The sequence below is a fragment of the Mustela nivalis genome, assembly GCF_964662115.1.
Source record: "Mustela nivalis genome assembly, chromosome: 9".
In the NCBI taxonomy this organism is placed as follows: Eukaryota; Metazoa; Chordata; class Mammalia; order Carnivora; family Mustelidae; genus Mustela; species Mustela nivalis.
In genome coordinates this window covers 106,133,429-106,160,466 of record NC_139028.1, presented here as the reverse complement: position 1 = coordinate 106,160,466, position 27,038 = coordinate 106,133,429, and the positions used below count along the sequence as shown (strand labels likewise).

At 35.2% G+C, this 27,038-nt stretch overlaps 2 protein-coding genes across 2 annotated transcripts in view; both read right to left on the bottom strand.

The window, feature by feature from the left end:
* Window positions 1-993: 993 nt before the first annotated feature.
* LOC309840378 (uncharacterized protein) overlaps window positions 994-27,038 on the bottom strand; it is a gene marked incomplete at both ends in the record, with an annotated part of 49,948 nt that continues 23,903 nt past the window's right edge. Inside the window, 2 exons of the mRNA XM_082682431.1 lie at window positions 994-1,953; window positions 14,642-15,572. Of these exons, the coding sequence (XP_082538557.1) occupies window positions 994-1,953; window positions 14,642-15,572 (1,891 nt within the window). The remainder of the gene's footprint in view (window positions 1,954-14,641; window positions 15,573-27,038) is intronic.
* On the bottom strand, window positions 22,056-26,904 carry LOC309872879 (olfactory receptor 5J3-like). The gene is made up of 2 exons (XM_082747844.1): window positions 26,798-26,904; window positions 22,056-24,818 (listed from the first exon to the last, which is right to left on the bottom strand). Exon 2 carries the CDS (start codon window positions 24,796-24,798, stop codon window positions 23,860-23,862), a length of 939 nt encoding a protein of 312 aa, XP_082603970.1. The 5' UTR covers window positions 24,799-24,818; window positions 26,798-26,904; the 3' UTR covers window positions 22,056-23,859.

The window sequence follows — 27,038 nt, the reverse complement described above, 5'->3', positions numbered from 1 at the left end:
ACTGTACTTCCACCGGCAAACAGACAACAAAGAAAGTATTTACCTCAATATTTTGTCCATGTTACATTTCCTAAATATGGAGAGCACAATTATGAATAAGCAAACTTCTCTGAAAGAGCTTACATTCTTGTTGGACAGAAAAAAATATAGATCACACTCATTTTCTTGTAGAAGTGCTTCATCAAATTTATCTGCCGTTCCTTTCAACATACATTTTAAACTGATTTCCTGTTTCTTGGTTTACTGCTCAGTGATTAAGGTATGGTAAAGACAGTACTGAAGGATACATCTTTTCCAGTGGTAACATTTTGTAACAATGGCTGGTGGAGTCCATTAATTGCGATCTCTTTTTAAGGAAAAACAAAATAAAAACCCAGTTTTTCCTTTTAATACTATAGACTTCACCAAGCATCTCTGCCTGATTTGGAACAGCAAGAATCTCTGTAATATACTTCCAAATGCCTTAGGAATTGTCCCATAGCTAGTGCTTTATTTCTACACATACACACACACACACACACACACACACACACACACAGAGGCACACACTGAAATGCTTACCAAATGTTTGAACTTTGGGAAGCACATTATGTTTTTTTTAGAAATTAAACTCTGCTGCATTTGATAAAGACCATACTCCATAAACATCATTTTCTTTGTCAGCAAAGCTCACATTTCCCAGACAAATGGTCCAAATTTTAACTGTGTGGTAAAACTAATCCACATGATCAGGAGATTTTCTATATCAACCAGGCCTGTTGTCATGGTGCTTGGTATATATAATCTACATGCTGAAAGGAACTCCTAATATACCTGTTTAGTATTCAATATAAACAAATAAAGTAATAATTCACCACCCAAATTTCAAGTCTCTAAGTTAAGTTTAGTTTAAGTTAAGCCTTTTGAGTTCACACCACGATTTTCCTGACTGTTGGAGCAATTGAGTGTCTGAAGCCATCCAAGTGTGTTTACATGGTAATGTGCACAGATGTGTCATGACAAAAGTTTTCTGTGTATGACTCTCAGAAGAGCATTTTTCACATCTTTGTTCCTCAGACTGTAGATTAGTGGATTCAACATTGGAATGACAATGGTATAGAAGACAGATGCTACCTGTGCCTGGGTCAAGGATGATGTGTTATCAGGCTGCAAGTACGTGAAAATCAGGGACCCATAGAAGATAGTTACTCCCATGAGGTGGGACGCACAGGTGGAAAAGGCCTTCTGTCTCCCTGCTGCAGATTGGATCCTCAGGATGGCTAAGATGATGGCAGTGTAGGTGACCGTGATGAGGAGCAGGGAACTGAGAAGTGTGATCCCAGCTAAAACAAAGATGACCATTTCTGTGCTGAAGGCATCTGCACAGGACAGGGCCAAAAGAGCTGTGGTGTCACAGAAGAAATGATTGATGCTAGAATCACAAAATGCCAAGCTGCTTATCACACAGACTGATACCAGAGAATTTGTGAAGCCTATTGCATATGGCAGGACTCCCAGCCAGTTGCACACTTTCTGGGACATAATCATTGAATACAATAAGGGATTGCAGATTGCTATGTAGCGGTCATAGGCCATGGATCCCAGAAGAAAACACTCACTGCACACCAACCCCACAAAAAAGTACATTTGAACAAAGCAGGCAACAAAAGAGATGGTTTTCTGTTGGGACTGGAAATTTACCAGTGCCTTGGGTGTTACAGTGGAGGAATAAAATATGTCAATGAATGCTAAGTTGCTAAGGAAAAAGTACATTGGGGTGTGAAGTTGAGAGTCTATTCTGATTAACATGATGAGCCCAACGTTTCCCAAAATAGTGAACAGATAAATAAAGAGAAACATTAAGAAAAGACTGACTTGCAGTTCAGGGTGATTTGCAAATCCAGAAAGGATGAAGAAGGTCACCTCAGTGAGATTGTTTCCAGTCATTTGTATCAACTCAGGCCTTTGACTTACCTGCTGAATGACAGTAATGAAAATGATTCAAACTTAAAGACCTAATAATCAGAGTTGACTTAGACTCCAATAATGAGACAGTAAAAGATGACAAGCTCATAGTTAGTGATTTTGACTCAATTGAGAATCTATACACGATTTTCCATTTTTTTAAATTAGAACTGGCAGATAGTAGTAAAAACTTCCAAGCTGACAGTTGTGTGGAATTGGTAGCCCTCTAAAAGATAGCTATCTGGAAGGATTTTTGGAAGAGATTTCCCCTGCTACGCAACCTCTTCTACCTCAGCCTATCATTGGGCCCCGAATCATACATTTAGCAATTTATCTACTGGAATTAATTATATATGATACTTTTAGAAAGTATAAAGGTTATTAAGGAGAGAAGGTTCTATAATTCGTGAATTTAATGATACCCTTGTGTGGCGGTCTTAATTTGTCAACACCTAACAGATACTTTATAGGGTCACATCTATACATCTAATCATTTCTACGACTCAATAAAGCTTTGTTAAATGTTGTAAGAAAAAAATATAAAATATCCTACTTACTATATATGTGAATGCTAAAATTCTTCATACTTGCTTTTTTTGTCACATATGCTTTCTGTTGGCTAGCTAAGGCCAAACACGATTTCGTGTATAATATAGTCAAATTGTTTTGCATATGCACTCAGCAAACATGTTTGCTCCCAACATAGAGCACATGGTTATCGATGACATCAGACAATAACCAATGTGTCACCCAAAACAGCAATTTCCAAGTCAAAAATAAAAAGACTATAAATAGTAAAATGAATGCGATTTGCTATATTTACAACAAAGGGTTAAATACAAGATGATCTTATTAGAAAATCAGAGAACATGTTTGCCTAATTCAGTTGACATAAATATGGTGGATAATGCAAGTTTGTTTCTGATGTTTGACACTCCATCTGAGTGGACCCAAAGGGACTTGACGTTCTATCAATTAGACTTAATCATTTGTTAATAATGTCCCACCTTCACAAGAGCCCTTATTCTTTACCAATTTGTTTAACAAGCATTTAATCAATGAAGGAATTTTGTCTTGCCTGTTATTAGAAGTTCTTTTCTTAAGTCTTACTAGAAGGAATAGGCGAGCATGTAAAAAGGAAAAGGTTTGCAGTGTGAGAAACACACACACACACACAGAGTTACAGAAAGATGATAAGATTAGACTCACCTGGGAATTAGTTATCCAGAGGACACCTTCTCTGTGAGACATATTCCAGTTATTTTCAGGTTAGTCAGAGGACAGGAGAGAAAACAAGCAATATTCACCAAATTCACCAATAATTTTTGACATACACTTGCCTCATTTACAGTTCTGGATCTCAAGAATTGTTAGTACGATGGCTTTGATCTGTTGCTGTGGTTTAGCCCAGAGCTAAATTTCCTATATAATGGACCTCTAGTAATTTTTTGGAATTGATGAAAAAAATGCTGGTGTTGAGGACAGTTCTGGGTAATGTGTCTATTACCTTCCATTGACAAAATAGAATAAAACAGCTAAGTTAACTAAGATAACTTTATTTTTATATGCTTTCTTGATAATTAAAATTTAATGTTTTAGCTCAAACCTAGATTCATATTCAGGATTTGTCTTGTTCTTCATATATTTTTAAAGCAGTCTCAAAACAAAGGATTATCTTCAGAAATCTAGTGTGTTAACAGTCTTCTCATAGCAGCATCTGTTCCTTAAATTCTCAAGCTTGTATCATAAAGGAATTGGCCAATTAGCATCCTTTGAGATTTGCATTTTAATTGTACCCCAAAGCCTATCCTTAATTTGCCTGAGATACATTTCCAGTGGAAGTTTCCAGAAATACATATTCCTTCCTTTTGCATTATTTCAGTTTAAATGGTTATATAAACATACTGAAAAATGTAATTGATATAGTTTTGAAACTTGAGTTTTAATATTAACATATATGTAATATATACATGATACATGTTTATATATTATAAACAATATACTTAAATATATTAAAATATTATATAATATAATTGACTATAATATGATGTGATATATAATATACAATCATATATTTAACAACACATATACAATTATGTGATATTACATATATGTAATATATATGCATATATGATGTAATTATAATATAATGTATATATCATACATATGTGTATATATGAAGCTTTTCTAAAGCACTAAATATTATAAAAATATATGAGATACACAATGCCAGAGAGCATCAGATCACTGTTGCCTCTGCCTGGGCTTCCTAGACAACCCTCCCAGCAAGGAAAAATAAACTTTTTGCTATTTACTGATCAAATGGTATTATTGTATATTGAAATTATGCTACTACGATGTCAACAAATCATCTACATATTTATTTTTATTGCAGGCACTGAGTGACTTTTAGCTGACTGTGTTCAATGGTGCATGCACAAAATCCTGATTGAGAACAAGCGTGCTATCTAGGAAAATAAATAAGAAACTTGAAGTAAAAAAATCAGACTCTACACTCTGCTCTGAGTTTCATGATAGACTGATAGGAATTCAATTTACATCATTATCTCATTTGTTGTTTGTTTATTTTTTTGAAGAAACTTCCTAGACCCACCCCTAAAAAGCATTCTGGGTTAGTAGGATCAGACCCACAAAAGTAAATTTTTAAAAAATGTCTCATGTCCATGGATGATTGACAAACCTCAGGTTTGAAGGATCTCACAGACTTGTCTAATTAAATTATTTTTCTTCTGTAATTCTTATAGTCTCTTATTTACTTATGTTTACTTATATTTTGGTATTATGACGATGAAACCAGACAGATACTTCATTGGGAAAGGGAAAAATGCGTCTCTAATCTTACTTATCATTCAGAGATTCTTAGGAAGGAATAAAATCTATTATATATGTACCATACAATTTATAGATAATCGGTGTACTCAGATATTGAGACAAAAGAAATGGAGTAGATGTTTGGTTTTGCTCTTCTATGTATCCTGAAAAAATAACACTTTGAAAGACTTGGATTATATACCTGAAAACTCATTTTTCCTCCAATTCTCTTACTCATTTTTTCAATGAACATTTTTATGTATGTATGTATATATATATATATATATTTTGAGAGAGAGAAGGAACAGGGAGGGAGGGGCAGAGGAAGAGAGAGGATCTTAAGCAGACTCCGTGCCCAGCACTGTGCCTGATGTGGGTCTCAGGGTCTCACAACCCTGAGATCATGATCTGAGCTGAAATCAAGAGTTGAATGGTTAAATGACTGAATCATCCAGACCCTTCAACATACATTTATTAAGCATCTATTAAGTGACAGGTACAGACAAGACTGTTTTATTGTATTTTACTTTATTGGGCTTCACAGATATTGTAGGTTGTTGTTATTGTTATTGTTTATTTGTTTTTTAACAAATTGAAGGTTTGTGGCAACTCTGTGTCACCAAGATTGTAGGTGTCATTTTCCGATATCATTTACTCATTTCATGTTTCTTCGTCACACTTTGGTTATTCTTGCAATACTTGAAATGTTATCATCATTATATATGAATTGCTGCAATCTCATGATAAAACTTTAATGATGAGGAATTGATTCTTATGAATGAGCAAAGAACATGATTTCTTGAAACGGACTCTACTCATGGTGAAAAAGCCACAAAGACTATTGAAATAACAAAGGACTTAGAATATTACATACACTTAGTTGATAAACCAGTGAGAGGGTTTGGGAGAATTGACTCCAATTTTAACGAAGTTCTACTGTGAGTAAAATGTTATCAAAAAGAATCACATGGAGGGGCACCTGAGCGGCTCAGAGGGTTAAAGCCTCTGCCTTCGGCTCAGGTCATGATCCAAGAGTCTTGGAATCAGGCCCCACATCAGGCTCTCTGCTCAGCAGGGAGCCTGCTTCCCTCCCCTTTTCTGGCTGCCTGCCTCTCTGCCTACTTGTGATCTCTGTCTGTCAAATAAATAAATAAGATTAAAAAAAAAAAGAATCACAAATCATATCATTTGTGAAAGAAAGAATCTACTGAGATAGCAAACTTCATTGTCATCTTATTTTAAGAAATTGCCTCAGTGACTCCAAACTTTACCAACTACTACCCTGATCAATTAGTTGCCACCAACACTAAGGCAAGAACTTCCACCACAAACAAACAAACAAACAAACAAACAAACAAAAAAGGGTCACTGAAAGCTCAGAAGATCGTTAGCATTTTTAAAGTGTGCAGATTGGTATTCTAGACATAATGGTATTACACACTTAACAGACTACAGCATAATGCAAATATATCTCTTATAAGCACTGGGAAACCAAAAAAATCATTTGACTCACTTTATTGTACGGATCTAGAATCAAACATGCAATATCTCTGAGGTGTGCATACATTAAGCTTTCTCAGACTTCAAAGATGAGAATGGTCTTGCCTCTACTTTCACATCACTTAGAGTTAGTTGCTTCTTTCAAGATTCAAAATTTGGCTCAGTTCTTTGATAGTCTGATATGTGGTGAACCTCTAGGCTTATGGTTGACCATGGTATAGGGTCAGTGGACATTTAATAAATTTAATGAATGTCATCTCAGTTGAATTCATATTTACTTATATCAGCCATTTTGAGTTCTAGTTGCCAGCTAGATTCAGTATTTTATTTAGATACTTTTAGATTTACAGTTTTGAGTTGTATTTTATCCAGCTTTATAAAGTTAACATCTTACTTAATCACAGTACAATTATTGCCACTAAAAAAATTTACATTGAATCAATTTTTTTACTTATTTATATATTTATTTTGGGGAAAATATTTAGATTTAGGCTTCTGGACTCAGTTTAGATGATCCTGATTTTGTTGGCAACATTCAAAGTATCATCTTCAAAGAGCCAGTGGAACATGTGCCTTCTTCTCTCCATTGGGCCTGAGGGTATTGACCTTGGGCACATCAATGTCATAGAGCTTCCTGACAGCCTGTTTGATCTGGTGTTTATTGGCCTTGACATGTACAATGCATACAAGCAAGCTGGTGTCTTCTATTTTCTTCATGGCTGAGTCAGTTGTCAGGGAGAAGTTGATGATGGCATGGTGGTCAAGCTTGTTTCTCCTGGGGGTGCTCTTTGGAGGATATTTGAGTTGCCTTCAGAGAGCAGTGTCTTGGGCCTTGAGAAGGCAAGTGATGTGCAGGTCATTTTTTGTGACTGTGGCTGCCTTTTAGCCTTCTTGGCCTTCAAAGACTTTGCTTTGGCTTCAGCTTTGGGAGGAGCAAGGGTCTTCTTTCTTCACCTTCCCTGCCACCTTTGTGAAAGGACATATTTTAAATAAAATTATTTAAATGAGGTTATTTTAAATGAAATTATTCTGTAAGGAAGAGTTGTTCTTTCTTGTGTCTATTTATTTAGTTAGCTAGTTACATGGATATGCACTCACTATAATTACTTTTTCTTTGGATTATCCAGCACTACCATCATTTACTTTGTTGCTTAAATTATTTCAGGTCTGCTATGGAACCATCATTGAATTAACTCTTACATACTTAATTTTTTGGTCATGCTTTTCTTATCCTCTAACCTCTTACATTCTGGCAGCACAATAAGCTCCAGGCTCATCTTATATTTTCCTGGACTCAGCTCCAGAAACAACTACTTCTTCAAGGAGCCTTGCCATCTTTTATGGGAGTATGATATTTGGAAACCAGAATCTGGACTGCATATCCTATTTTTATGTGTGCACCCATATTTTTCTCTTAAGAATATGTCACACATATTTTTGATGCTTTTGAATTTCCAAGTCTCTGTAATTATAACTTTTCAAATGAAGACTGCGCTATAGTTAAAAATGCATAGATTTAAGAAACATAATTCTGAGTTTATGTCTTGAAATACCATTTACTACCTTATGACCATGTGAATGTTTTTTAATCTCTTTCATCCTCAGCATCCGTATCTACAAAAAGACAAAGTAGTACCTGCCTCATGTGTTTGTCAAGATGGAATTAAATACTATATACAAAATATCTTGTATAGATGAGGTTGCAATAATCTATTACATCTGTACACCCACGTTTATTAAACTGTTTTCTCCAACATTGGACATTACATTCATCATGATTTCTCTCTCTCTCTCTCTCTTTTAAGTAATTCAGAGTAAATGTTAATTGTTTCCTTTAGCTAAGTACCAGAAGCACTGCTTTGGGACCAACTTACAACTTTTTGTTATATGTTAGTGGAAGACAGTCTAGAGTGGTTTGGCAAATTTTAATTTCAATGAGGACTGTCCTTGATCATCAGTGTCATCATACCTTACTTCCATTGACCATTTATATCTTTTCAAGCGCCTTATATAATAGAGCTCAATAAATCAAAGGTTATTTTGTTAGGTATATGTTTCATTACTATGCATCTGGAATAGTTCCTTATACCTTTTTTTACTATTTATATGCCCACCACTTTAAATATTATTGAAATCCTGACTCCTATAAGTATCTGAATTCTTTTAACTGTACTAGATGGAAAATCTCCTAATTTAAAATTTGTCTTTATTTACTCCTCAGTATTAAATATACTATTACATCATAAGTAAAAACAAAACAAACAAAAAACAAAAACACTCTTTGAAATACTTAACTCACTGATTTATTAAATAAGTAAGTAAGTATTGTGTACAAAAAATAAGTATTGTGTACCTGCTATTGTGATCATCACTGTCCCGGTAATCTTGAGACTGTGAAGTTCAATAAGATGCAGTCTTTTCCTTACAGGACTAAACAGCTCAGGGATGCCTGGGTAGCTCAGTCATTAAGCACCTGCCTTCAACTCAGGTCATGATCCTGGGTCCTGGGATGGAGCCCCACATCTGGTTCCCTGCACATCAGGAAGCCTGCTTCTCCCTCTCCCACTCCCCCTGCTTGTGTTCCCTCTCTCGCTCTCTCTCTCTCTGTCAAACAAATAAAATATTTTAAAAAATTAAAAAAAGAACAGGAATGAAGAGTAAAAACAGAAGTTCACAATCCATTGTCACAATACAATGCAATCATAGAAAAATGGAGGAAGAAATCCAATTTTCTCAAGGATGTTATCAAGAAGATCTTCAGAAAGATGGGAGCTCTTGCTCTTGGCCCTGGCGAATGATTAAAGATAAGTATAAATTATTAAAATGGGAGAAAGTATGTGGCATTAAGGAAAGAATTACGACCAAACCTTTTTCTGACAGAAGAATAGAGACACAGGGGAGGGCAGGGAAGTGATGGAAGAAGTCAGAAGACTATTTCAACAGTTAGGGTTCAAGAACACAAGACCTGAACTGAGACAGCAGCACTGATGATTAATGGAGGAGAGGAAACTGATTTTAAGGGTATTTGGGAACCAGAGTCAATAATACCCAAAACAATAAGTATTTGAATAAAGTAAGATAGACGAATCTATGCTGACATGCTAGATACTCAACTGGTGTGATTGAATGTATGGAAATACTTTTGTCCAGAAAAAGAATAATATAAGAATAGAAATTAGGTACAAGTACAGTGGTGAGATTACTTTAAAATGCTGGGTTTTAGGAGTCTGAAGGACATTCATAAAAATAACTATATTTCTTTAGTGAGTATAAAATGCTCAGATATCTAAAAAAAAGTATGAATGTGACTCTCAGACTTTCTTAGTTTTCTTATTTAGTTTGCAAAAGAAATTCCTCTATAATGCCATTTACAGTTATAAGGGAATGGGAATGAAATTCAGACTGCCACTAATTACCCAACCATTTCCTTTTCTTCAGTACTTGGTTTTCTCACCAGAAGAACAAATTATAACATCTTGTCCAATTTTGCATTTCTATAATTTTGAAAAAAGAACATGGCACCAAAAAAGAAGCCATATTCAGCTCTTTGAAATTCCTAACTTATAAACTATTTAATATCCATCAGCACAATGCCTAACTGTTGAAATGACATTAAGTCAATACACATAGCATCCATCTGATAATTAAAACTGCTCCTTTCAAACTCTCACCAAATTGTTATCCATCTTTGGCTTGAATCTTCCAAGCTATCTTGATTCTCTATGCATCTCCCTTGAACTCAGGATATCATATATTGCAAAGTCTCATTACATTGAGTTGAATATATTTCCACACAGCTTCTAAGAAGTCCAGTTAGGGTTAAAGATATATTTCTTTGATTTCCAAATGCACTTAATTCAAATCTTTTTTTTCTTTTTTTAGTTTCTTATTTACTTGATTTTTTGTTTTATTTTATTTTATTTTATTTATTTCTTTTCATACATTTTTAAATCGTTAAACACTGTAAAACAAATCTAATCCCTTCTTTTTATGACATTTTTTCAATAATGAAGCAATTACAATCTGTGCCCTGACCTTTTCAATTCCGTATACATCAACATGATATGTTTTTATCTGCATTGTTTTTTTCTCCTGCAAAAGAACTTAAATAAACTGGAACATTAAAATGTGTAATATTTACATCTATGTATATTAATTCAGGATTGTCTGACTGTTCATTAAAGTAGGGTCAAACACTTTAATGCCTTAATTTTGCCATACAAATTATGTATCTATCTATAAATAGCTTGTTATATAGATATCTTTAGATGTCTATAGATAGATGTCTATCATTAGCATTCTACTACTAACGGAGGTTTTAACAGCAACAAAATCAAACATATATCTTCAGATTGGCCATAGATCTAAAGAAAGAATTCATTCATTTGCATGTCATCAAATTATGCTAAATTATACTGCTTTAATTTGAAAAACCATAACCAGAAACAAGATCATCACAAAGCACAGCCATTGATAAAGCAAACTTCAGGGAAAACTTCGGTTGGTTAACGTCCTTTACTGACTGTTGGAGGAACTATCTTAGTTTATAACTAATGTCCTTCAGATCAGAGAAGTCAATTTTTATTGCTCTTTTATATATCAGCCTTAAACTATTAAGAAAATTCACTCTAGGGTGCCTGGGTGGCTCAGTGGGTTAATCTGCTGCCTTTGGCTCAGGTCATGATCTCATGGTCCTGGGATCGAGTCCCACATCGGGCTCTCTGCTCAACAGGGAGCCTGCTTTCTCCTCTCTCTCTGCCTTCCTCTCTGCCTACTTGTGATCTCTGTCTGTCAAATAAATAAATAAAATCTTTAAAAAAAAATAAAGAAAATTCACTCTACCAGTTTATAACTTTTGTAACAAATATTTAAATACATCTAAGTTCTTTGTGGGCTTTTCTTTTTTATTAAAGATTTTAGGGATGCCTGGGTGGCTCAGTAGGTTAAGCCTCTGCCTTCAACTCAGGTCATGATCTCAGGGTCCTGGGATAAAGTCCCGCATAGGACTCTGCTCAGTGGGGAGCCTGCTTCCTCCTCTCTCTCTGCCTGCCTCTCTGCCTACTCTCTGTCAGATAAATAAAACCTTTAAAAAAAAAAAAGATTTTATTTATTTGTTTGACAGAGAGAGAGAGAGAGCAAGGGGGAGCAGGGGGAGCAGGAGTGGGAGAAGCAGGCTTCCTGCTGGGCAGAGAGCCCAAAGTGGGACTCTGTCCCAGGAACCTGAGATCATGATCTGAGCTGAAGGCAGATGCTTAATGACTGAGCCACCCAGGCACCTCTTTGTGGTTTTAATGGTATTCCTAAACAATACCTTTATCTATAATTTCTCAGAATGCTTATTTCCATTGATTTCACTCTTTCTATTTGATTTAATATTCTGCTGTTTTCTTAATTTTGATCCATTGACTATGTTCTCAAGTTCTTTTTTTTTTTGTTCTGGTAAGAAGAACAGAGGAAATTTATCTCCTCAAATGCTTCTGAATCAATTAGTAATTTGGGGAAAAAGAGCACAATCATGCATTCTATCTTCATTAATTTTTACATTACGGGTTTCAACTTCCCTTATTTATGAAATTTTATTGTGATGTTCATTTATTATCTATTCCTATGAGGTTAAATAATGAAACTTTTAAATAAACATAATTGCATTGATGAAAGAATTGGGTTTTATAGAAGGTTTTCAGAAAGTAATTTAATGAAGTATCAAAATAAATTTTTCTATGTATTTTACCAAAAAAATTCATTATCAGAAATCCATTAAGATGAAAACAATTAGAAAAATAAAGATTTATATACAGACTTTATCATTATGATATAAATTTCTTTATAAAAAAACTCCAAAGTATGTAACACTGGGAGATGGACACTTTAGTAGGCCAACGTAACATTAAATTATAGTCTGTGATTATGAGAGATCCAGAAAACTGCTTACCATTGTCCAAAATCTCCCTTATTAAGTTATAGTTTTGCTTTTGGATGCTTGATTATAACATTAACAGTGATTACTGAAAAGCTATTATATTAAAATATTTGACAATGGGATTATTCTGGAAGAAAATATGGACAGTATAGAAACAGTAAAATAAAAATTTGCTTTAACACATTATATTACATATTTATCTAAATTTGTCAAACACTAAGAAAAAAATTCACAGACTTACAGATTTTAACAGGATAAATTTATTGCTATGAGCTAGATATCATTCCATTTGATAAACATTCTTTTTTTTAATAAACATTCTTTTCACGCACTCAAAGCCACTGTTCACTAGCTATTGCAAAAGTGCTGTTAGTTAAAGGCTCTGCTTACTTGCTTAACAATTTTGATGACAACAATGATACTGGACAGAGTTCTTGATGCCCAGCTGAGTAAGCAGAACAATAAATAGTATATAGAATGATGAAGATATGCAACATGGGTCCTAATAGCCATTCTGTTTAAGAAACTATCAGCATTTTCTTTTTCTTCTTCTTCTTCTTCTTCTTTTTTTTTTTTTTTTTTGAAACATATAATGTATTATTTGTTTCAGGGGTACAGGTCTGTGATTCATCAGTCTTACATAATTCACAGCATGCACCATAACACATCCCCTGCCCAGTGTCCATCACACAGCCACCTCATCCCTCCCACCTGCCTCCCCTCCAGCAACCTTCAATTTGTTTCCTGAGATTAAGAGTCTCTGATGGTTTGTCTCCCTCTCTGGTTTCATCTTGTTTCATTTTTCCTCCCTTCCTTTATGATCTTCTGTCTTGTTTCTCAAATTCCTCTTATCAGTGAGATCATAGGATAATTGTCTTTCTCTGATTGACTTATTTCACTTAGCATAATACCCTCTAGTTCCATCCAAATTGTTGCAAATGGCAAGATTTCAGGTTTCTTGATGGCTGCATGATATTCCATTGTATTTATATACCGCCTCTTTATCAGCATTTTCAAGTAACTGTTTTATGGAAGGTTCCTAAAGGCTGATTTTAAGTGAATCCTGATGTAACCTGATATGACAGAATACCTTTGCATTGTCGTTTGGTATTTCTTTTAAACAACTGACACAGAGGGTGCCTGGCTGGCTCTATTGGTAGGGCTTGCTGCTTTTGATCTCCAGGTAGTGGGTTCAAGCTCTATGTTTGTGTGGAGCCTACTTTAAAAAGAAATATTGAACAATGGGCAGAAATGGAATTTCCCAAAAAAGGAGCCTGTGGAGGGGCACCTGGGTGGCTCAGTCAGTTATGTGTCTGACACCTGACTGTGGCTTGGGTCATCATGTCAGGGCCATGAGATTGCGCCCCCCATCAAGCTTCACGGTCAGCACGGAACCTCCTTAAGTTTCTTCTCGCCCTCTCCCTCTGCTCTCCTTCCCCGGCTCACACACTCTTTATCTGTGTGCTTGAATTCTCTCAGAGGTTGATCTTGTCTGGTCTTGGGTGAGTGTTGATGTCTACTGATCCTTTGTTTTCTCATTTGGGAAATAAGTCAGCTCCTCTAGAGTTGTAAAGCAGAAAGAAGATGGAGGGCACTTTCTGTAACCGATTTTCATTAGTTAGTAGAGATCCAAAATAATAATTTGCAAATATAACAGATCCAAATTACATAGTGGCATAAAATTATTTTCAACTGGAGACACTTTGGATTCAATTGTTGCATAAGAGGCTTTTTTAGAGTTTCCCTTATCTGACTAAAAGCAGGAACCTCTAAGAGTCAGGCTGCTGTAACTTCTTTCTCCCTGGGGTTTTGTCTGCCAAGAAAGAAGACAAAGTAGACCACTTGCCCCTGTATAAACAAGCAATATCACAGAATCTCTTCTCTCTCCTTTGTTCCCTCAAAAGCCCATTTGTTCTTCCTACAAAAGCCTCTCACATATTAAATTAAGTATATGAACTCCCATTCTCTAATTATTGAACAAGCTACTTTTTTTTGTGCATCTTATATGCATCTTAAATACATATGAACAAACTCCGCCTGTTAATCTTGTGTCAGTTCAAAGATCATCAAAAAGTAAAGTTAAGAGGATGGAGGAAATATATTTCCTCCCTGGCAGAATGTATTGTGTGTGTATATATAGGTACATATATGCATGCATACATAATATACACACACACACACACACACACACACACACACACACATATATGTGTGTGTGTGTATATGTGTATATATGTATATATATGTGTGTGTATATATATGTGTGTGTGTGTGTGTGTATATATATCTATATATATCTGTGTTTCCAAAGCCAATAATGAATACATTTGAAAATACCATTTTTTTTTCTCCAACAAATCTCACAGGTATTTAGCAATGCAACTGCCTACAGAATCAATAAACATTCCTTAAATTTTTCTTCTTGAAAATTCACCATCATTGAGCCAATATTCTTCTCAAAATAATTCTTTTCATTGCTTCTTTGGCCTCTGTGTTTCTCACACTGTATATCAGAAAATTTAGGATTGGCAACAAAAGAGTATAAAACACGGACAGGATTTTGGCTCTATCCTGTGGGTAGTTAGAGCTGCTGCCCAGATAAGTAAATATCACTGTTCCATAGAAGAGAGTCACTACCATTAGATGAGATGCACATGTGGAGAATGCCTTATACCTGCTCCTTGTGGAGTGTAACTTCAGGACAGTGAGGAGGATTCCCAGATAGGAACTAACCACTATCAGAAAGGTAGTCACTGATGTCGTGCCAGAGAGGATAGTAAATAAAATCTTGCTGTACTGGGTGTCTGAACAGGACAGTTGAAAGAGCAGTGGGATATCACAGAAGTAATGATTGATGACGTTGGGCCCACAGAAAGACAGGCTGAACAAGCCACTTAGGTGGGTAAGTGAGCTGGCGGAACCTACCAGGTAGGAAGCAGTCACCAGGTGGACGCAGAACGTGCGGGTCATGAGGCCTTTGTAATGAAGTGGGCGGCAAATGGCAACATAGCGATCATAGGCCATGGCCGCCAGGAGGAAGCATTCGGTGGTCAGGAACATGCTGAAGAAGGAATACTGAAGGAGGCAACCGTGATAGGAGATGACTTTCCATCCTGTTGTGTAGCTCACCAACATTCTAGGAATAAAGACTGAGGCATAGCAGAAATCCAAGAAAGCCAAGTGACAAAGGAAAAAGTACTTGGGCAAATGGAGCTGGGCACTAGCCCAGATGACTGCGACAATGCAAACATTGCCCACCACAGTGGCGAGGTAGATTGAGAGAAATAGCAGGAAAAGGACAATATTCAAATCAGGGTTATCAGTCAGCCCCAGGAGAATGAATTCCGTTACCACACTGACATTTCTGTTGGCCATTTATGTGTCCCCCACTATGGGGGATCTGCAGGGAGCAAGAAACAATGGAAGTAAGCAAAGTATAGCATGAATATATGCTTTCAGTCAACTAGCATTTTTTGAAAACTGCACAATCTTAGTTAACAATCACAGTCCACAGGAAGAGTGAGAAGTCAGCCCGACTGACTTTGGTTGATTCAAAGTCTCCTCTGGGGGTGTAAACTGACTTTATGCCCTGTGAGAACTTTGGAGGAATCCAAACTCCTGTGGAAAGCCTCATACGAATGTAGGTTTAACAGAAAGAGCTTAGGAGATGGACCTGGAGTAATAGCATATTCCAGATTCCAGAACATAAGGCAAGGACCCTGCATTTTTAGAAAAACATCCCTTAACAAAGTACACAAAATCTCAGTATGTAACAGGTAAATTTCTGAGACATCTAGCAAAACTACTGTCTATGACATCTTTTTAACTTAGACAAAATAATAAGTAACTATAAATAAATAAAATAATAATAAATAAAATAAAGAAATATATAAATAAAACAATAAAAGAAATAAAATATTATACATGTTACACAATAATATATACACAATGTAAACATGATTACATTTATAGACTATCCATAAAAAAAGGAAAATAAGAATTAAGGATGGGGACGCCTGGGTGGCTCAGTTGGCTAAGCAGCTGCCTTTGGCTTAGGTCATGATCCCAGGGTCCTGGGATCAAGTCCCACATTGCTCGGCAGGGAGCCTGCTTCTCCCTCTGCCTCTGCCTGCCTCTTTGTCTGCCTATGCTCGCTCGTTCTCTCTCCCTCTGTCTCTGGCAAATAAATAAATAAATAAAATCTTTAAAAAAAAAAAAGAATTAAGGATGTCTAGAATAGAGAGTGAAAAAAAGTAATCATTTTCTTCATAACATTACTTCTTTCTTAAAACTCACTTGTTCCAGGAAATTGTTCTTTGCTATTCCAACAGATATTTGTTATTTCATTTTCTGATTTCCAAGAGCATTTATTAGCAATGGTGTGTCTTAGTCCATCAGACATTTTTTTCTTTAAGATTGAATCAAGATACTTCTTAATATGTTTTTGATCTCTGCAGTCAAAAGACCTCAAGTCTAATTTCAAAGACAATGCGTATACTTTAGGTACATTAGATCATGCATGGATGCAGATTTTTATCAAGAAAAGGATTATTAGGGGCGCCTGGGTGGCTCAGTGGGTTAAGCCGCTGCCTTCGGCTCAGGTCATGATCTCAGGGTCCTGGGATCGAGTCCCGCATCGGGCTCTCTGCTCAGCGGGAAGCCTGCTTCCTCCTTTCTCTCTCTCTCTGCCTGCCTCTCTGCCTACTTGTGATTTCTCTCTGTCAAATAAATAAATAAAATCTTTAAAAAAAAAATAAAAAAAAAAGAAAAGGATTATTTTATTTATTTTTTTTTTTAATTTTTTTAAAGATTTTATTTATTTATTTGACAGAGAGAAATTACAAGTACACTGAGAGGCAGGCAGAGAGAGAGAGAAGGAAGCAGGCTCCCTGCTGAGCAGAGAGCCCGATGCGGGACTCGATCCCAAGACCCTGAGATCATGACCTGAGCCGAAGGCAGCGGCTTAACCCACTGAGCCACCCAGGCGCCCCAAGAAAAGGATTATTAAATTAACTTTATTTTAAGCTTTCTTATATAATCCCAGTATACATAAAAAAAATGAGGTTATAATAGCTGGTATATTAGAGAAACACAGGATTAAATAATTTTTGAGGAAAGCTTTTTTCACTCCAAGATTTATAGGAATACATGGTGGACTGTTACACTTTGGGAGTTTCCAATAAACGAAATAAAAATAAAGCATGCTTCATATTAATTTGACAATTGAATCTTTTTATTGAACATTAATGAATATGGTGTTTCATAATCTAGGCTTTGGGAATAATATTTCCTTGATATTGAATAAAAAGGAGAATGACAAGAGTTTGGATCTCTGCCCTTTACTCACAGTGTGGTGTAAAGTTAGTAACAATTCAAATGTTGCAAACCTTGGGACCAGATTGCGTTGATCATGTCTACTTTACTAAAATGCCAGAGGTGAAAAAGAAGGGCATACTCATTTTTGCTCAATTAAATTGTGATTTCATGTTTAAATCTCAGTTTCTAGCTTTACTGCCATTTCCTCTATGAATCTTTCTCAGAAGGTAGCTGTGATAATTAAATAAGAAAATATATGAAAACTGTCTGGCACAGCCCCTAAATATTTGCTGTATAATCAAAGTAAAACAGACACCAGACTGTCTATTGACATACTGGACAAATGGCTTTTGACTAAAATAATATTTTGGATCTTTGATTTTTTTGTTTGTTTGTTTCATTTTGTTTAGATAAGCTTTGCCTGCCTCCCTTGTCTTTAAACAATCCAATTTGCTATTTTGACGATGAGGTCCCTCTTAAGTCACTGATTTTGTATGTGTTTCTTTGATTTTCATTTAATAAGTAGTAATTTTCATCCGGACTGACTTTCATGCCATTTTTCTTTAACTGTAAAGTTGGTTGTACAGAATAAATTAATCTTTGAATCTAAGAATTAACTCTGGTAACAGGGCGAAAATCACCACTCTCTCAGATTTAATACAATTCGCAGCTTGTAATAATTAAATTTTAAAGAATTTCTTTAAATAAATTTCCTTTTGTAATTTACATAACTAAAGCTCTAAATACAGCTACCTGAGAAAATAGGGAATGAACACTTTAATTAATTTATTTTTAAGGATTTATTTGAGAGTGAGAAAGCATGAGCCAGAGGGGCAAAGGGGGAGGGAGAACATCTCAGGCAGACCCCCCTCTGAGCAGGGAGCCATACAAAGGTCTTGATCTCATCATCCTGAGATCATGATCTGAGCCAAAATTCAATTGGAACTTAACTGAATGAGCCACCCAGACACCCCAGACCCAGGAATTATTTTAAGAGAACTATTTGATGAGATACCTGGGTGGTTCATTCAGTTAAGTAGCTGCCTTTGGTTCAGGTCATGAGCTCAGGGTCCTGGGATCAAGCTCTGCATTAGGTTCCCTGCTAAGCAGGGAACCTGCTTCTCCCTCTCCTTCTGCTGCTCTCCCAGCTTGTGCTTTCTCTCTTTCCATTAAATAGATAAATAAAATCTTGAAAGAAAGAAGAAAGAAAGAAAGAAAGAAAGAAAGAAAGAAAGAAAGAAAGAAAGAAAGAAAGAAAGAAAGAAAGAAAGAGAAAGAAAAAGAGAGAGCTATCTGATGTGGTAATGGTTTAATTCTATTTCACTTATCTCAATAATTTGAATGGATTTGAAGCTGATGATTTTTCTTCACATTCCATTCATAGCATGTATTAAGAGTTGCTGTTTTTGAAAACTGGAGAGGCATTTGTAATTCCTTTGTTAGAACACATAAATATAACACCTACCTGGTTTTGAGATGACGCTTAGACCTTTCTCTCAGTTTCCTGACTTGTGCTTTTATTTGGTTGAGGGTCTTTGGAGGATGGAATCCCCAGTGATTCTGTGACACTATGTTTCATTAAAAGAGCAAAGAGAGACTTGGGGAAGGTAAAGTCCCAGCACTATCTTTCCAAATTGTAGCAATTCATGGATGTAGCCATTTCTCAGTTTTAGAGAAAACTGTCACATAAATTCCTGTCTCAACTATATAAGCCTCTGCAGAACAACCCCTAAATTATTAAAAATGAACTCCATCAGTGTTTATCATAATTTACTTAATATAGTTATATATATAATATATATATAATATATATTATATATCTTTATTTTAGTTATATATATATCTTTATGTATAATATATATTTTATTTATATATATAAATTATATATATATCTTTATTTTAGTTTTAAAGAGGGCTAAATTCCATTTGTTGATGACCATATGCTTCTATATACATGTATTATTATTGGTTAGTAATTATGGAAAATAGACATATATTTCAATTTGAGATAGCCCAAAAGAAGGGGAAGCAATCAGTAATCACTAGATAGAGTTCAAATGTGTGTGTTCATACATTTTTAATATAAGAGATCATTGAACAAATTAAGACACTAAAATAAATATCAAGTTTAACATTTTTATCACTGTGGTGGTTGAACATAAATGTAATTTTTAGAAATTCTAAGTAAGCTGCTCCTTGGAGGATAGAATGAAAAACATAAAAGGTGGTAAATCAGAATAAAATGGTAGACATTTACATTCAGTAAAAAAGGGGCAAATAAGCATAAATAAGTCACTGATACAGATCAAATGCAACCAAACCAACAAACACAACTGTACAAGAGCAAGGTGGCGAGAATTTGCAATGATATTAAAATGAAGCAATAGCTAAAACAGACTAACACACGGGGAACATTATAATTGATTTAACTAACAAGAATATTGTTTTTTCTCTGGCAACGAAATATTAAGTAAGATACTCGTTGGGGTTGTTTTTATTTATTAAGTGCCTAGTATGTTCCAGGCACTTCACAACTCCTAATTACCTCTAATCATGTAATTTTATTTAATTGAATATCCTGATCCATATGATTCACATTATACATGCCTCAGAATAATTGAGTGTGGACTTTGGGAAATGGTAAGACAATATCTTAATACAATGATTGTCTCATGTAAAAATTAGTGCTGCTTTTACTGTTTATTCCATACAGCATTTTAATATCAACAAACTAGGAGTGAACACGATAATGATGAAATTTGAAACCATATTGCATGAAAAATAGTGGAAAAGATAGACAATATCCAGTATGAGAAAAATTAGACTCAGGATAATATTCTTCCCCACCCCCTCAAGATTTTACTTACTTATTTATTTATTTATTTATTTGACACAGAGAGAGAGAGAACACAAGCAGAGGGAGTAGCAGAGGGAGAGGGAGAAGCAGGCTCTCCACTGAGCAGGGAGCCTGAAACAGGGTTTGATCCTAGGACCTAGAGATCAGGACCTGAGCTGAAGGCTGATGCTTAACCGACTGAGCCACTCAGCACCCCTCTGGACGGTGGTCTGATTCAGCAAACAGGGAACATCTAAGCAGTCTAAGAATGAAGAGTGAGAATATATGAATGTTAAGACTTCATAAGACTTATCTAAGACTAATTGATACTAACTCTAAAGAAAGAGATGGGTCTTACTTAAATTGAAAAAAAAAAGTCATATTTAATTGGTAAAATTTAACAAACTGGTTTTATAGGGGAAGGGTGACAAACATTGGACCATTTGTAGAGGGCATTCTATGGCAAATTAGGGTTTTGATAGGATGACAATATGCTTCTTAGATATCCATAATGCTGAGGGTCACAATTTGTTCACAAGCCATAACTGACCAAGGAGTAACTGAAAAGGGCCATCAGAGCTGCGGCTGATGCAATTACTATTGCATTCAGAGCACAAGATCAAATCTCAAATCTTGGGAATGGTGACTTGTGGGTCTCTTAATAAATAAAAAAATAACAAACATGACCATGATGCAAATGTACTCATGACTTGTCCACATAGTGCCAGCAACTTTTTTCTCTGATGAGTTAGGTCAATTTTTAAACTACAAACTCCAAGTCGAACCATGTGAAATAAAAAAAAATAATAATAATAACACATTTAATAGAGATTCTCTGTGAGCTGAGAGGAAAGTCATGCTAGATAAACATCTGCTGAGTCCTGATTTCTCCAAGTGTTGATGTTGAGCAGTAACTGATTTTAGGGATGGGATAGAAGGATTGGAGCTAAAAGTGCCCATTCTCAATTTGGTATCCTGATATCTTATGTGGAATTTGAAGAAATAGCATCAGGTATTTCATGCATGAAGTCCTCATTTATTTCTAATTGAGTAAGTATATTAACCACTTAAGGATATTTGGAATCTGCTTAACTGAGTTGTATTTACTAATATGTGTGTGTATATACATATATAAGTATATATGTATATATATATATAAACATATATGTATATATATAAATTATATATACACACATATATGTATATATATGAGTCAGGTATATATATAGGATATATTACCCATTATATAAAATATATTACTCATTTTCCAATCTTCATGCTACAAATCTTCCACACACCCTTCATCTGCCTCACAATTTAAGAAAGAGATTTTTTTTAAATCTTATTTGAGTGTTCAGGTACTGTTCATATTATAATATCATTACTGTATATACTGTAATACAGTAACTCTTTGTTAGGATGAGTTGAAGGTCAATATTAAACATAAACAAATATCATACTTTTGTTCCATATAATGACACCCCTCCCACACATGTCCACTTAGTAAACTATTTTATCTACATCCTGGCCAGTCCCTTCCCTTATTTTATGAGGTGAGTATTATAACAGGATGAGTTCAATTTGTTTTTATGAGTTTTAATTACCTGGCTTGTATGTTATACTTTGTGTTTGATACTTTAGGACATAAGATATTGACTTCTGTTGAAAAAATTGTGAAGAATGTTATAAAATTAGTTTTACTTATCATTATTATTTCACCTTTTTATTTTTTCTGAAAATCAAAACTTTAATACAAATTCATTTACAGGAATGCCTCTTATACATAAATGTCACATATATGTAGCCTTATGGGACTCATTTTCAAATAATATATTAAATAATTTTAGGGGCACCTGGGTGGCTCAGTTGGCTAAGGGTCTGCCTTAGGCTCAGCTCATGGCCCCTGGGTCCTGGGATGGAGCCCCGCATTGAGCCTTCATTGAGCAATCTGTCCAGCTGGGCGTCTGCTTCTCCCTCTCTTTCTGCCCTTCCCCCCTGCTTGTGCTCTCACTCTCTCTCTCTTTCTCAAATAAATAAATAAAATCTTTTAAAAAGTAAAAAATAAATACATGATTTTGGATAATTATAAAGGACCACACAAATGTTATATGATGTTCTTGTTGGTGTGATTATTTCATTCTGAAAAGTAAACTTTCACATGAAGTTTTTCACTTGCATTTCTAACATAATGAGGATGCCGATATGGTATCTTTTTTCACATTTCAATTTGCTACCTTCACAGATATTGGAGCCATTCACTTATGAGTTTGTCTGTCACTGAGAAGAAAGAAAATAAAAGTTTAATCTATGAGTCATGTAAAACCATGCATTAATATTTAAAGACAATTCAGCTGTCTCATTGTGCTGCTTGGCGTTGTTGCTTCTTAATATTCAATATTTAAAAGAATCTCAAAAACTCAAACATAATTTTATTTGTAAATGGAGATATTCTCTAGAACATTGGTTTGTTTCCATATAAAGGAGACTTTATAGCAATTTAGGGGGAAGAGATACTATGGAAAAATCAATATTTATGGGCCCGATTTCATCACTATCCATCTATATGTACAATTTGAATCAAAGGGAAAACAACGGGTTCAGATATTTTCCCTACCTGGAATACACAGCACAGATTTCCTCCTGAATAGAATACTATTTCCTTTTTAAAGGAAATTTCCTTTTTAAAGTCTAAGGGAGATTCTGGGAGATGTTTAATGGAAAAAGGGAAATGGGTCTGGTTATTTATGATTCCTAAAGTATCTTGGAGGCCTCCTTTCTAAACACGAAGTCAAATTCTTCACTGAGTGTTTTCTTTGAGTATTAGTAACCCTACCACGTGGAGTGGTAGGAAAAGTGTGGTGTTCAGTCTTGTTCAGTTTTATATGTAGTGATGGAAATCAAAGTCAGGATCAGGGAAATGGTCCAGACTAAGCACTGGGAATGATATCACACAGGCGAAAGAGAACCCAAGTTCTCTTTCAGACTATTTTTGAGTATTTGCATTTATTTTGAAAAAAGTCAAGCTCTAAATAATCCAGGCTAATTTCAGAACATGCATATGCTAGCTTTGTGGATAATTCACATACCAATCCTCTTTGCTTTACAAGTATTTGCTTATTTCTGTGCTTAATAGAGATACTGAGTTAAGAGATACTTTATTATTTACTAATCTTGTGTTTGTATCTCTATTTGTGTGTCTGTTTATATGCCTGCATATCTATTTGTATGTATTTATTCCTACCCATGTACCCATGTACAGGAACAAAAATATCTTCAACTGTCCAGAGATAAGTAGCCTAGATCTTACTATGGTTTTTAGGTTAGTTTACACAATAACCAGTCATATCTCCTGTAGTTATTCTTCTAGACGTTTTCCTTCTGCTGTGTAATAGGAGGCTCCAATTAAGTAAACTCTCAGATTCCTTTGGACTCAAAACTTTAATAAATTCATATAAATATTCTTATCCAGAGAACTTCTTAAATGCTATTATGGGACACATATGGCATGAAATTAACAAGGAAAATATTTCATTTCTATAGCTCTTTTCACAGCCTCTTTCACTTCCTTGTTCCTCAAGCTGTAAATCACCGGGTTTAACATAGGAATCACCAGGGTATAAAACACAGATACCACCTTTTCTTGTTCTAGGGAATACTGGGAACTTGGCTGGATGTAACTAAAGCTTATGGAGCCATAGAATATAGTCACCGCCGTGAAATGTGACGCACAGGTGGAGAAGGCTTTCCGTCTGCCTGCTGCTGAGCGGATCCTCAGGATAGCAGCAACAATGAAGACATAGGAGATCATCACAATCAAGAAAGTGATCATAGCAATAACTCCAGAGAAGATTAAAAGCAACAATTCATTCATGGATGTGTCAGAACAGGACAACTTTAATAGTGGGGGAAGGTCACAGAAGAAGTGACTGATGATATTTGGCCCACAGAAAGACAATTTCACCAAACCAACTGTGTGTGTCAATGAGTTGATTAAGCCTCCTACACATGACCCAATGACCAGGGCAATGCAGACGAATTTAGTCATAGCCACTGTGTAGAGTAACGGGTTCACGATGGCCATGTAGCGGTCGTAAGCCATGGCCGCCAGCAAGAAGCCCTCGGTGGTAAGGAGTGACACAAATAAAAAATATTGCACGATGCACGCTGAAAAAGAGATCGTCTCCCGTTCAACAAAGAAGTTCAGCAGCATTTTGGGTGCAAAGACTGACGAATAGCAGGCGTCAACGAATGACAGACAGCTAAGGAAATGATACATGGGTGTCTGGAGTTTGGGGGTTATTTGGATTAGAAAGAGCATTCCTAGATTCCCCACCAAAGAAATGATATAGATCAGCAGGAACAAAACGAAGAGGACCACTTTCAGTTCAGCACGATCTGTCAGTCCCAAAAGGATAAATTCCGTAACCAATGTAAAATTAACATCAGTCATGTGTGTGTTTTTCTTGGTACCTGTTAATGATAAGAAAAATGAAATTGAGAACAATCATGCCACACCATCAAGACTACTTGGAATCCCTAACTCGCCTTGCAACTTGTTGACTTCTCTTTCCCAGTTGTTTTATCTATAAAACTAGAAAAATTTAACTAGTAACTCTCTAGTCTCTTCAAGTACTGTTTATAAGGCTATTCCAAAAGGAAATTCCATGAATGAAAAAAATAAAACATTATGGTGTTAAGCTTCAAGGTGCATTTAAATGTTTCTCTTTTTATGTAAAGGGAAAAAAAAAAGTGAAATTCATTCTAAAATATATGTTATGCAAAATCTGGTTTTTAAAGCATAATAACCAAGGTTGGAAATTTAATCTGTGTTCTCACAGGAGTTCTTTTCAACTTCTCACTTTGGATTTAATGGTAGCTAATGTCAAATACATCAAAATATAAGAATTAACTGTACTGGGGCGCCTGGGTGGCTCAGTGGGTTAAGGCTCTGCCTTCGGCTTGGGTCATGGTCCCAGGGTCCTGGGATCGAGCCCTGCATCAGGCTCTCTGCTCCGTGGGGAGCCTGCTTCCTTCTCTCTCTGCCTGCCTCTCTTTTTGCTTGTGATCTCTGTCTGTCGAATAAATAAAAATCTTTAAAAAAAAAAAAAAAAAGAATTAACTGTACTATAGCATTTGAACTGTGAAATTCCAGATATGTCTTCATGTTTACTTCACATACCACAATATTTTTGAAAGTTGAATGTGATGGAAGACAAAGCCTTAGCATCCAAAAGGTCATCCTTAGAAAATAGCCAGAAGTATTGGTTTCTGAGAAAAATGCCACGGAGAATGAGAGGAGAGGGTAGTCTGAGCTAGAATGTGAACAACAACTTATATAATTGGCTTTTGAGGGGCGCCTAGGAGGCTGTCAGTTAAGCAGCTGCCTTCCGCTGAGGTCATGATCCCAGGGTCCTGGGATTGAGTCCCACGTGGGGTTCCCTGCTCAGTGGAGAGCCTGCTTCTCCCTCTCTCCCACAGCTCCCCCTGCTTGTTCTATATCTCTGTCGAATGAAAAAATAAAATCTTAAAAAAGAAATGATTGGCTTTTGAAATCCAATAGAAATATCTTACTCAAAAGACTCAGAAAACAGAGTTTTTAACCTTTTTCTAATAAAGAGCAATGTAAACCTATAAAATAAAGCAAACCTATAAAACATATAGATACTTTTTTATAATTTTTTTGGATGTCGCAACACATTTCTTAAAATATACTATGTCTTTTCCACTGAATACACAATGGTTGATTATTACATTTTGTCTGAAAAAATATAACTACCTTTTTACATTTTATGGAAAATAAAAATAAATATTTTAAACAGTTCACAAGGCTATGGTTTTACCTCTTGAGAATAAAGGGAGAGATTTTTGATGGTTTCATTATTCTTTTACTTGGGAGACACTATTTCCTTAATACAGTTGGTAAAACTCAGCAAAACATTACAAAATTATTGAAATAGCAAGAAAATGAGGTAACTGTTAGACATAGAATATCTACACTGATAGGTAAGTAATCCCTATGGGAATATCTAATTATGACATGATGTAATTCATCCTTCAGGGAAGAACATTCCACACTGATAAAAACATTGATTTTTCATTGTTTCAGTAGATGTTACCTAAAAATTTTGATGTTAATGTAGAAAAAGAAATTGATGTGTAGGATAAGGGGTAAGAATAAATGACCAAGTTATAAATTCCCCATACTCTGTATTTTTATGTCTTCTTCATCTTGGGTTTTTTTTTTTTTTTTTCATTTTTAACTGATTTGTAAAACATATTTATATGAGAAAGTGAAATAAGTGAGTTTCACTTACCAGTAAGAGAAAAAAAAAAAAAACATTAGCTTATTTAGGAACCTTATAACTGCTCATTCCAATGGATATTTCTCTATATTCCTCCCAAAACAATTAATCACTCATACACAAAAGTTGTATTTGTTTAACACTTACAGTAATACAAAAATTGGATAAATGATGGTAGTTTCAGGCAGGAGGACTGAAATTCAAACTTCTTTAATATATGATAACCACAGGCAGGGCCTCCATCGTATGAAAGCAAGAGCAAGACGGTCAAAAATTTTATTTATATATTTACTTTAGTACAAATGGGAATAGAGTCCCCAGAGTTAATTTTCTAATCAAAAGGATATAAAAATACATGATTAAAAGTTCCTCTGTGTTTCTTGAGGGA

What these genes read in the sequence shown, in the direction of transcription:
- LOC309872879 (XM_082747844.1), bottom strand. Translation starts at nt 24,798, where the DNA reads ATGACTGATGTTAATTTTACATTGGTTACGGAATTTATCCTTTTGGGA.